Raw genomic sequence first — 13,276 nt, 5'->3', positions numbered from 1 at the left:
ATTTTGCTGGCAATGTATTTTAGCATCGAATATTTGCTATGAAATTTGCGGAAAAAAATCCAAAATTACACAGATATAAATAAATATACTCAAACAACATTCAAATTTTTATCTTAATCATGTTTATTTATTTTTAACTTAATGGGTACACTAAAAATATAGATAGTGCTACAAATTCTTCTACATGTTCACATATCCTTTCACTTAATATTTTTGTGTTTTTTTTTCTGATTAAAATTTTAACTAGTTCCTATTACTTTTTGTTCTTATTAGCCAAATAAATATATTTTTATTTCATGTAATGTATTCACCACTTTTTCCACTATTCAAAATAGCTATAGTATATAGTTCCGTTTGTTTAAAACTGCCGTCCATGTCGACCGTCGAAAGCCCGGTCATAAACTTTACAAAGCGATTCCGTTCTCGCCTTTGACGCACTTTTTGATGTAAGCGTAGAACTATTTGCCGTACTAGCATTGTGACGTGTGGCATATGTTGAAGTGCTGCTACTGAGCTTTTCGCTGGCATAGGCCTTTTGGTGCCTATGGCGCTGACGCAAGTAGGTCCACACAGAAATAACAACCAGTTGAGCAAGAAGAAAAACAGCGATAGCTAATACTAAACCTGAAATAGATAGAGTAATTTGTTAATATAATGGGAAACAAATTTATATATAGTTGTAAGAGTCTAGTTTCATTATTGGAATTGCTCGTGCTGTCAACCCTAAACTGACCTGACTTGATTCACAATAAATGAAGTCTTTTTGAAAAGGCCCTTTGTTGGGATGCTTCATTGAAAATTTGCTGAAAATCATGGACAAGATGGGGTTGTCTTATGTTTAGGAATATTTAATATTAATAACTATATATGAGCAAACATTTCCATATCTTTAACGAATTTATGGTTCGTTGCCGATTGCGGACTGTAGGCCCTGCGTCTGTACCTTGCCGAGTATGGCGAGTATGTGCCTTCTGAAGGCTTGACACTCGAAAACTATACATACAGTCTTCTCGCTATAGTTACACTTCCTAAATTTTTTGCAGGGACCGATAACAAAACGTTTCATCGAAAGTAAATGTTGTTCTCGTGGTTTTGTTCCCAAGAACGCATGAAACCCCAAACCGAAATTGGAACAAAACTTTCGATAACGTTTTTACAAGAACGAAAGTGTGTACAAAACTGTTGAGAACGTTCTCAACGGGAACTATATAAGAACAAAACAAAATGCAAACAATACTTTGTGGGAATGGAAAAAAAACGTCTAAAGAACTTCCCTCGAAGAACCGTTCGGGAACTAAGTTCTCAGCAACTTTCTGACAGAGAACGAAAAGGAAACATCGCAAAGAGAATGTGAATTTAACATAAACATTTGCAATAAGCTTGACTGTAAATTTTAATTGAATGAATACACTTTGGAACATTCATTAACACACGGAAAAATTTGTCCGGACACTTGAAGAAAATGTCGTTTTGCTTCTGCTTTTCTACAACTGCTATAATTTTGGTAAAGCATTACCCATGACCAAAAGTATGCAACAGCTTTCATTATTCAGTCCATGAATTTTATAGCCAATTGCATATTTTTAAGAAAATTTGCGGTCAAGGTTATATAACGGAACCAATGTTTTATTTGTACAAAACGATATTTTCATTGCCCAATACCAGGCGCTCATACATACATATGCATGAAGTAGCAAGCTTTCAATACGCATGCATTTTTTTGTAGACCTTTTTAATTTTTTTGTAGAAGGCTTTGAACTTCACAAAGTAGAATTTTGGAAATTTAAAAATTTATACAAACGATTTTGTACGCTGAAATATAAAACTTGTTACTTCACATGTATGAGCTCCTGGTATTGGGAAATGAAAATATATTTTGGATCAAATAAAAACTGCGTTTAAAAGTGGCCGTGCGAAAAAAAGAACTGAAAGAACTAAGTCAAAACAAGTTTAAGGGACTTTCTTTCGAAGAACCATTTTCGAACTAAGTGCATGTTAAAATTAATCAAAAAAAATACTGAAATATAATTTTTTCAAAGTAAGTCAACGACAGATTTGAGACACGAACTTTCTTGCACAAAATATTGTTCCATAAATGGATCGTTCCCCCAAACGATACACGATCTGGAAGTTGAAATTAGACAGCTTTCCTCTGGCTTAAAATTAACAACCATGCTTCTTAATGAAACGATTTCTCATCCCAACATGCACACGCCCGTCTTATTCTTAACGTTAATTACTCAACTCTTTTTTTTCTACCAGAACGTTCCCCATACTTTTGTTCTTCTTTGATTCTCCTGGAAAACGTTCTCGATATTTTCGTTCTCATAAAATTCCTATTGAAGACGTTACCGAAAGTTTAGTTCCCTTTCTGTTCTTCTTGAGAAAGTTCCTGTGTGGTTTGTTCGCATTTTTTACTTTACAGAAACGTTCCCAAACCGTTTGTTCTCATTTTGCTCCCATTAATACTGGTCTCAATACCCTTGTTCCCGTTTGGTTCTTTTCGGGAACGTTCTTGATATTAGATTTTGTTCTCATGCAGAACTAAACCCAAACTGGAACGAGTTCTCGGTCCCTAATGTTTTGTCCTCTATAAAACCTTATTTAAATGTCTTGAGTCCACTGTTATTTTAGATAATCAAAAGGTGCGGATTTCTACCAGTTTAGCTATTCTGAGCGAGAATACTAACGGGGTCATATTATGGATTCTCAACGAACTTAAAGACATTGTTGGGAGCTAAAATAACAAAAACGCAGAATAATATCAGTAAATAGCAATAGAAAGGGGAAGTACGAGTAGTCGGTTGGAATTAAATCGAGTATCTGTGACCACAAAGTGAACTGCTTCAAATTTCCCTAAATCTAATGTTTTAAATATTACGCTCAATTTCATATAATAGCTTACTGATTTAAGACCGAATGATTTAATCGTTTAAAAAGTGCTGCTTTTGTTTGTGTTGTATATAACACGTCAACACGAAAATTTTAATACTCTTAAGATCATAAATAGGTGTAGCAATCGCTTAAAAAGGCATGTCATGTCGACACCAATGCACTTCTATCAGCTCTGTGAGCGTTGCTTATATTTCCAATCTAACATTGGTTGCGCTTGTCGGTTATAGATCTTCGCACTACCATTTACACTTCTCTTTCGTCAATAGAAGTACGTCCGTCCGGCTGTTTGCACGCTTTCATTGTACTTACCAATCGCATTAACACAGTATCCAAGTTCTGCTGTGCCATCCATAAGTTTGTTATCGTTGTGAGCGTTAGCCGCAAACTTGGCCTGCTTCTGTTGCTGCTGCTTGTCGAATCCGAATTTGTCAGTGATCTGAATTGATTGCACTAATAGCATATCTTCTTGACTAGATTTACTATCTGTAGTTGAGGCAGTCGTTCCACGTCTACTACGCAGGCTAAGGCGTTTTTGCTGTTGCTTCGGTTTAAGATGTTTATAATGTTCACGGCTGCTTTGCACAGTGCCTTCGAATGTTGCTACGAATATTTATGAAATAGGTGGCGGGAAAATATTAATAAGATATTGATTATATGATTTTTATCTAGCGAATAGATTTATTGTATGTTTCATATACATATATACATACATACATATTTAAAGTATGTAAAAATTATAATAACAAAATTTCTGAAGGAATTTACAATCCTTTTGACAGAAAAATAAAATCATCGTCAATCTAATTTTCATTTTATTTTATCGATTACTTAATCCTAATATATATTTGTGTGGCCAAAGTTATCGGTATAGCTTAGCTGTGCGTTTTCTCACTTCCATTGTAGCTACTGATTTACTTACTTGTAACATTCAGCGAACGCCTTCTTCGACCATACGAATTCATCGGCCTATATTCACCAACTCCGTCTTCTTGATCGCACTGTACCGGATTGCATGTAGGCATACAGGGTGTAACAAGAGCACGGAATTGTACCAACTCCGAGGTAGGAAATTTGAATGCATCAAAGTGCGAAAGTAGTATTTTCGCCGACGTCGAGCTTTTGTAAATCGGTCCCATAATGAAGTGATCTGTGGGGCACCCATTTGAGTCGATTAGCGTAATTTCGGCATTGTCATTGCCGTCCATAGCGACAAGCTCACGTACAAAGATTTCATACGGACTTTGCGCGTCAAGTATTTCGAATTTCAGCGCCAGTGGATCACCAACTTCAGCTGTGCGCAATACATCACCGCCATCACGTGATGTAATTTTCATTAGTACATTCGGCGAATCGACAATCACTTCTTCGCTCAATGCTGGCTCATAATCATCCTTGACATCAAGCAACACCTCATTTGCCACCGATTTGTTCGACAAATCATATTGACAAGTGACAGCCAATCCCAAATCGGATGAGGTGACAATTGTATCATGATGTTGGATCACCACATCGTTCATATAACGGCCGGTATTGCTTTGGTGTACGTTGCATTCGAGATTCTGATAGCCCATGCGTAATTCAAAGTCTAGTGCTGTTCTTACATCGACCGCGCACGATTTGGGTGAACCCTTGGCGTAGACTTTGCCATCAAATAGTTTCGAGGTACGAATGCGTGCAACCATATCAATGGCGCCGCATTCGATGGTCACATTGTAGCAAGATGAGAGTTCAAAGGTTGTCGCTTCGGGTACATCAAGGTAAGGATCTTGCACGTCAGTGAGTGTGGTGCGACTGTGATGTGAAAGCCGACACACCATATCGCCGGTGTCGCCGTAATCGTAAGAATGACATCTGGAAGGAAGAGCGATAGCGTGTGGGTTAGAGCAGTGTCGAAAGACTGCGATTCAGGAAATAATTTTAGAGAATGGCAACTCATCATATATTTCGAAGCCGAAACTGAAACGAACCGAACAACTTGGGCCAATTCTTTTCAAAGTCCATTCGAAATTAACCCTAGAATGGTAACGTACGTAAAAGAGCTGTTATGTCTTCTAAAAGTTGTTCGCTTTGCCAGTACTTCTTTCAACCTCTTTCCATTTGAAAAAATACAAAACAGGGTATGCATTAATCGCTGCCCAGATGTTACAATGCTCTCGGTAAACTATGTAAGTAAAATTTACACCCGCTAAAGATGAAATAGAGGCTGTGTTCCATGACATTACTGTCGATGGGAACCCCAAAAAGTCGAAAAAGTATAGGCGAATATAACTGCGACCTTAATGTTGTTTAAGAATGTGTATAACCGATTCAGACTTTCTTTGTACAAAGCTGTGATATAAATGGGTTTAAAATCGAAAGAAATAACTACATATATTTTACGCATGTTAACAATAACGTACTCTTGATTAACGTTACCAATCTAGGGTTAAAGCAAACCGGAGACTTTTAGGCCATAAAACATGTAGCTTTTGGTCGACCGACAGGGTGAGAATTTTCTTTTAAAAATATCACCGAAAATCGCACAGTGCCATAGCCGCTTTAGATAACGGCTATGACTTACAAAATATATTACATCCTTTTTGTTTTGGAAAAAATCTACGGTGGCGAAAATGCAAATAGGGAAGAGCAATTGTTGGCTATTTTTCTTTATTTAAAATATATTTATTATTTGTCGATGAAAATATAGGTTACCATCTAAGAAAAACATACCTATAAATCAATATTTCAAACTTTATAATTTTAAAAAATGTTCATAAAAGTTTGAAGCATTTTAATCAGATTTTTTAGAATTTTAGCATTTTCTTCCATACGAAGTATGTTCGACAATTTTGTTGTAAGGATAATATGAACAACGTCTTCCACCAAAAAATTTAAAAAGTCAATGGTAAGTCCTAGCTACTTCAAACTTGTACTTTGTTATACTAAAATCGAAACTGCTTACTCATAATGTTTCTAAGAAATATAATTAAAAATTCTACATTTTAAGGAAACATTTTTAGAATTTTCTAATTTTTGTACAAAGTTTGAAAATTTGACTTTCACGGTTTTTGTTAGATAATGAGCTACATACTCATAAAAATAGTAAGCAATAAATAAACGAAAGGGAAATACCCAAAGTATGCGATGATGTCTCTTCCCTATTTATATTTTCGCAACTGTGCATACATACCAGGGAAGCCAAGTCGTTGGGAATCGTGTTTTTTTCGGGAATTTTAGTTTACGTGCAGAATCGGAATATGAACTGCTCTTTTGAGGAATTAGGTGTTAACTAATTTAGTATTTTTTGCTTCACTAACTTCATAATGAGGTAAAAAAGTAGCATAAGAAATCCAACTGCAACTAAAAGTACTGATTATGCAATCCTGCAAATGATACAAATTACCGTTGATTTAGAATTTTCTTTATCGCGTTTGCGTTGATATAATGAATAAACACTCTATTTTAGGTGGAAGAAAACCGCAACACTTTCGAAAAAAAATTTAATACGAAAATTTTTGCCACTTGAAACTTGCACTTACTAGAATTGAGCGGGCTACAAAACTGCGTACTCAAAATACATATTTCTAGAAATTCAAATTAAAAAACTTAAAATTTTAACAAAAGCTTGTACATTTTTTTTTAGTATTACACAAGTTTTGAAACTTGGAATTATACGTTTTTTATTAAAGAATTACCTATATTTTTATATAAAAAAAAAAATTAATTAAATTAATAACAAAAAAATAATAGAAATTGTTAGAACTTGTCAAAATTTAGCGCGACTAAAATTTTTTCGACCACTATATGTGTGTAATTTTTTTTCTTTATTTGTTAACTAAAAAACACGCAGTTTTGTTTTTTTGTAAATAAGAAGATATCCATGGGTGAGGAATTATACGAAATTTCCGGAAAACCCGGGGAGTTTCATTGTCCAAATCGGGGAATTCTCAAAAATAAGTTGACTAACCTGTATGGAAAATTGTGGCGATTCGATATATAGGGGTACGGATTCCGTTCGAAAATGAGAGAGGCAATTGGCGAAGCTTTTTGCTCTCGGCCCAAACCGACCAATGGTTGTGGCGCCAAATAAGAAGTACATTCCATTGGCATTAAACCTATTTTTATAATCTTTATTTAAAAAAATCTATAACTAACGTCAAGATCATTTTCTTATAGAAAAATGAATGTGCATTGCATGAAGATGATAAAATACTCCGGAATAGAAATCTCTAATTTTAGATTAAATATTTTTTCTAGAAACAATTTAGGCATTAATTGATGTGCATACCATTTTTGCTCACAAACTCATTTAAAAAAATTAGAATAAGTTTCAGTTCGTCTACGCTTATCTAAAATTTTCACCTTTTGCCGGAAACGGCATATTTAAGAGCAATAAGTAAGTTGCAAATCGTCGAATTTCTAGTCTTCCGACAACAAAATGTTTGCTCTTCTGAAAAGTACCCATTTTCACATTCGATAGTTCGACATGTTAGCGACGATATGTCGGCATTTGTCTCACCTACCTATATGGCGAATTCAAGCATAAATCACGACATTCATCGATGCTGTTAATATCCTGGAACACCGAATCCACCGTTTTTAAGATGCGTCCGGGCAAGCGCTTGAACTCGCACAACTTATTCGGCTCATCAACGCAGTTGTTCTCCAGATAATCGACAGTATCTTGGCGTTGGAATGCACTGGTGCCGGTTAGTGTAATGCGATCCATTTCGGAGAGCTCGCAACTTTTTGTGTTGCGATAATAGTTCGCCGATCTGTAGGAGAAGAAAAGGGAAAGCAAAACAATAGTAGTAGTAGACATAAAAAATAGGTAATAATTGTAGCAAATGCAAACGAATGAGCCCAGATAAATATGTTCTTTTAATAACTTTGACCGCATAAGTAAACGTGTCTATAAAAAAAGGTTCAGTTGTCTTAATTAGTGCTAGTATTGAAAATTTGCAGTGAGGTTTGCCTTTTTCTTTTTGTTGTTTGGGAGGATGTTAAGTTTAAGATTTATGTACATAGACACAAAAAAAAGTTCTAAATTCGATTCAAATTATCGCGTTATCGGGTAGCTTCTGATAATGAAAGCTTTTAAAGAAAATATAACTTGTAGTAAAAAATCTAAAATCTAATTTATTCTTCATTTCTCATTTAATCCATCTCACTCTCAGCACACTACATAAACAGATAAGTATGCACACACTTGCTGAGTTACGATTCTTACAGGAATAGTTTGTTACATTTACGTTACAAATTTACTGAAAACATTGGCAAACCATGCGATTCGGATTATAGAATTGCAATTAGTTCGGATTAATGAGTAGCTGACGCTGTGAGAACAGCAATTCAGATAATCGAGTATTCCGATTATCGAATAGTCGCATCATCCTACCGTTATATTGCTTCACTGAATAAAAATGGGTTATTGGATTGATATAAAAGACTTAGGCCACGAACTTGCTTGGGTCATTTTCAAACATGGAGCCTTACGAATTTCATATTTCCATTTGATATTTTGACTTTATGTAAATAGCTGCATCTAAGAAAAAGCCTAGGTTTGGCATGGAAATACAGGGTGTATAACCAACAAGCAAGGTCGTACAGCTAGATGAAAATATCATCGAAACTTAATCGCGGAAAACATCTTTGAGCGAACAAAAGTACAAAAGAACATACATACGTATGCATAAATTCAAATTCTAAATTATAAATTTTTTTTTTATGACTCACCTGCACGTAAACTCCTGCTCGCTTAAACATAATTCCAAGCAATATTTTCGTGACACTACTGGGTACGTTCGCTTTGCATAACCATTAAGTTTATAACCTTGTGCGCGATCAATACTCCAGGCGCGCGCACAAGGGCGTACTTTAAGACATAATTTTTGTGCATAAAGTGTAAAGACAGGGAACTGCGACTTGGCTAGGGCACCTGGGGAAAAAATTAAAACGAAATTTAAGAACAGTGAGCACTGTAGACGAAATTTATTTTCATTAATGCAGAATAGTTATAATTTTGAAGGCCAATTGTCTGCCGATTTTCGAGAAAAACTCATCAACCCTCCCCTGCTCTTCAAGGCAGCTTACTTCGTTTACCCTAATGCGTCGTTTTCGAGTCGTTTTATTAGAAAAGCGAAACCAGATGAATGCGAAAACAAATCTAATTATTCTAGTTTATTAAAATTCATGCATACGTATTTGGAACATTGTAACGATCACTTTTCATGCGCCTTTTTTTGAAAAACATTGCCGTAAGTATGTACATATAACTATGGCTTGCTAAATATTTTAAGGATCACTGTTGCGTATGGTGACATCCCTAGTCATTTTGAGATATTGACCCTAAAATCCCAATCTACGTCTGCAAAGCGTATACGAAATCGCGTATTTTTTTTTAATTTCAACACAAAAGTGCATTTACACTTTGTTGTTTTAAATAAATTTGGTTGCAGTCTTCATTAATGAAACTATCCTTGTTAATTAGTTTTTATCACAACTTCAATATCATTAAAAAAAATGGGCACAACTAAGTATATGTTAGCTCACAGGTTGTCTTTTAAGTCACCTATGTCTCTAATACGTATGTTTGGGCTTTACGTAACTTTCAAATATATTGGGCTTCTGGGGTTAAAGAGCTTTCATACAAATTTTCCCATCACAAACCAAATTTTCCCTTACGTGCCGAAAACGATGCAGAGGGTAGACAACGGAACTTTTTAAATAAAAAACATAAATAAACCACAAGTTTTTGTGATCGATTTTTTTTAGTCGTAAATATGGTCAATTTGATACGTTCTTATGTTTAAGAGCAAGCTAATCTGTAAAATTGATAACCTCTAAAAATTTTGCCTGTATGTAACTACAGAGGAATGGTTTCTGCAACGGGAAGTGATAGCTCGAGGTGCTTGAGCTTAGGAAGTGCCCGCTGTCAAAAAAATTTGTTATGCTTCCTGGTTAACAGAGTAATGGTGCATCAGAATGTGCGGAGAGGATGTCCAGGTGTTAATTGACGCAAATGTTTGAAGAGCCTATGAAAAACTGTTCTTTATTGCCAAGAAATCTATTGGATAACTTTTAATGAAATATTGATCAAAGTTTTTGAATGACGAATTTTTAAGTCGGCAGTACCTATCGAGGTTTCAAAATCTATCAGAAAGCGCAACCTTCATGTGGATAATACCGCGTATGTATTTCAAAAAGGAGACTGAGACTCTGATATCCTAATTACCCTGCTTAAAACATTTTGTCCCTGTTTTGCCCCCAGCTCATCTCTCACAGATGTTTTGAGCGACATAGAAAATAATATAAATATAATTGACACTTTGTGTGGCAATTTTAAAAATACTCGTAAAATAAATATTTTCGCTCGCAATTTCGCTAATTATTAGGCCAAGCCTCTCATCTAATAGTCGGCGTGCTTCCTATTGTTATAAGCAGTGATGCCAGATTGTGGATAATTTCCCTAAAAATATTTTTTTTTACTTTCGAAATAAAAAAGTTGGGGTATACTTTTTCGGTATCGGTTTTCGGTACAATTTAAAAATTCCGAATTTAATTTTCCACCACGTGAATTACTTGTTGCCATGCAATTTTTTGTTATTAAATTATGCAGTAGATGGGTATAATAAACACAATAAGTATTTCCAGATAAATCCTGATCTTTAAAATGTTATTTTAAGAGTGCAACTAATACTTATACAAATCAATTAAATACGCCATGAAAAATTTTTTACCCACCTGGTAATTTATCTGCATTTGACGAAAAGAGCACGCATAGTCCGGTCTCGTAGTTCACAGCATGACAAGCAGGATCTTTGCGACAAGCATCCAAGCAATCAGTTAGCATGAGTGTGCCGGGCAAGGAGTGCAACATCTTTCCGGGAGCAGAGAATACATAACTATACAGATTGAAAGCAAAGGAAGAGCGGAAACCGCGAAGAAACAGGAATATTTATTTGATTAATAAGAATAAGTGTTAAGTATTTGGCCGACATGATTCAGTTTTGATATTCAGTCTTGATACAGTGAAGAGTACCTCAGTAGAATTTATTAGGATATGGGTGTAGTGGAAAAATACAAATATAGCTGCATGTCAGAAATAATTTATTTAATAATTAGAATAAACAAACTATTACTTGTTTTGAGCTATTCTAATGCCGTATAGTTCAGTGTTTGTAGACATTCAGCTGATTTGAATTAAGGTTTTCGCATGCATTTTTTTTAACTTCATATAATACAGAATTATGTATAGCACGAGTATAATTAATTTTTGCAATTTCTTACCCAGTTGTAATTTCAAATCCAATAAAATCAGCATCGCAGTCCTGAATATCATTTCCCTGATTATCCAGGTTTTCTTCGAGGCTATTATCGAAAAATTCCACCTCGTCATCAACAGCGTAATTTGTCAATAGCTTAGTTTCTTGTAATAAATATGATTCGTCTTTCAATGTAGCATTGGAAGAAGGTAGCTTCACAGTTTTCTCTCCGCTCGTTGCAGTTTTTGTATCCTTTATAGCAGCACTTTGCACATATTCACCTTCAGCTAGTTTACTACCTTCCCCGGCTTCAGATTTTTTCAAATCATTCGGTGCTAATTTTGAAGCCATCATAGCTGCTGTTTCTGCTTTTGGAGCTATTTGAGCTGGTTTGTATTTGCCTAATGCTGTGGTTGCATGTTGTTTATCTTCAGTAGCTAAATTACTAGAGGTTGAGTTTGCTACTGCAGCAGCTCGCTTTGCATTATCTGATAAATCCAAGCGTGAATGTCTGGCAGCAGTCAGACCGAAAGAAGAAGCTATCAGCATGGATAAAAGCAAAAAACAAGATATCCTTTTTTGCTTGTGTATAGTAGGCTTTCGGTGTTGCATCTTTGTTATTGGTAGCTAAAAATAAAAATATGAAGGTGTGAAATAGCACGGAAATATGATATAAAGGAAAGCCTAAGCGAAGAATTATTAAAAAAGATGAACCGAAAGCTATTTTCATGCAGGTTTGTTAACCGTAGCACACATAATCAAAGAATATCACCTAAACACATAACCGGGGGACCCGTGTGTCCACTTACCAGTTTGGAATATTTCAGAGGCATAATAGCAATTTTTATGGGTTCAAATCAATACTGTTTGAGCGCTAGTCAATTAAGAATGTTAGTATATTAATATAAATATGAACTCTGCAGAATAAATTTCTCGGATGAAGTATAATAAACTGTAGGCCAATTGTTATTAAACTTTCTAAATAAATTTGTAATTACATATACATTAATTTATTTCAGTAAAAACGATTTCGAGTAATCATTAACAATATTGCACATTACTATACTAGTTGTTTATAACGCAGTTTCGGCAAAAGAGAGTTCCTACAAACTTTGTAATGCTTTCTACTTTATACTATTGTGTGCCACTCTTTTTATGCTTTCTATACAGTTTATTCAGTCATTCCAGAATAGAGCTCTCTCTAGTCATATCTGGGCTATTTAAAATGTGTATATCCTATGAAGCGATGCTGCAGGCGCCTATACAAAACGTATAGAAAGCTTAAAAGGGTTTCTCGCGGCAAGGCGGTGCCTATCAGCGATTTAAAGCAAATAAAAGCCCACGTCCCGAGCTGTTTCCAAACGAGTTGTAAAGTTTTCCGTGATCATTACTAGCAAAAGCCTTGAAGCAAGTACGTTAACGGTAAAAAGGCGTATTTCTATTTCACTATCACAAGGAAAATTTTTAGGCTAAAAATTTACACATAAAAATTTACGATTTTATTGTCAACAACAAGACTAACTAAACTAGTTTTAACATCGGATATGACCTCTTCAGGCGTCCAACTTGATAGGTCATGCTCTTGTACTATATCTTAATCACCTCTGGAAACCTCTCTTGAGTCTTAAGTCTTAGTTTGCTTTCAGGCAATGAATTTGGTACGAAAATTTCAAGAAAGTGCAAAGAAACTTATTTCTTCAAAACTTTTGAATTGTTTTCTAACCGGACTTACTAAATAAATGTGAGCTTCTATTTAATATAATCATTCACAATTAAATTTATGAAATAGGCACGCTTGGAGACGGGGTAACGAAAATAATTTTTTTTCTGTGTCATGACACCTCATACAAGGTATTGTGCGCCAGCTATAAGTAAATAAGTGCTATACTCTTGCGTATGAGGGTTAAAATAGGAATGTCAGAATGTCCAAGTCACGATGTAGGCAAATTGATGTCGAATGATAGCGGGTAAAAAATCATAGCATTCAAATAATATTATAAATATACATGCATTAAAGGTTCCGCCTAACATCCCAAATAAATAGCCCAGTTACAAATTATTATGTTGGGGTCCGTGAAACCTTTTTGTAGGGAGAAGCTTATAATCTTACTTGAATAATAAAAAAATAGCATACAAAT

At 35.0% G+C, this 13,276-nt stretch overlaps 1 protein-coding gene across 1 annotated transcript; it reads right to left on the bottom strand.

The window, feature by feature from the left end:
- Positions 1-301: 301 nt before the first annotated feature.
- LOC118738214 lies at positions 302-11,750 on the bottom strand. Its single transcript, XM_036469136.1, has 7 exons — positions 11,164-11,750; positions 10,618-10,778; positions 8,611-8,812; positions 7,398-7,649; positions 3,815-4,746; positions 3,205-3,495; positions 302-624 (listed from the first exon to the last, which is right to left on the bottom strand). Exons 1-7 carry the CDS (start codon positions 11,748-11,750, stop codon positions 359-361), a joined length of 2,691 nt encoding a protein of 896 aa, XP_036325029.1. The 3' UTR covers positions 302-358.
- Positions 11,751-13,276: the final 1,526 nt, after the last annotated feature.

Source organism: Rhagoletis pomonella, unplaced genomic scaffold, assembly GCF_013731165.1.
Source record: "Rhagoletis pomonella isolate Grant_MI unplaced genomic scaffold, Rhpom_1.0 Rhpom_scaffold_00004, whole genome shotgun sequence".
Lineage (NCBI taxonomy): Eukaryota > Metazoa > Arthropoda > Insecta > Diptera > Tephritidae > Rhagoletis > Rhagoletis pomonella.
This window is presented reverse-complemented; position numbering and strand designations above follow the sequence as displayed.

Coding starts and splice junctions, on each gene's coding strand:
- LOC118738214 (XM_036469136.1), bottom strand. CDS start 11,750: ATGCAACACCGAAAGCCTACTATACACAAGCAAAAAAGGATATCTTGT. Junction 7,650..8,610: donor GAGCAGGAGTTTACGTGCAG/GTGAGTCATAAA, acceptor CTTCTCCTACAG/ATCGGCGAACTATTATCGCA. Junction 625..3,204: donor ATACTGTGTTAATGCGATTG/GTAAGTACAATG, acceptor TATCTATTTCAG/GTTTAGTATTAGCTATCGCT.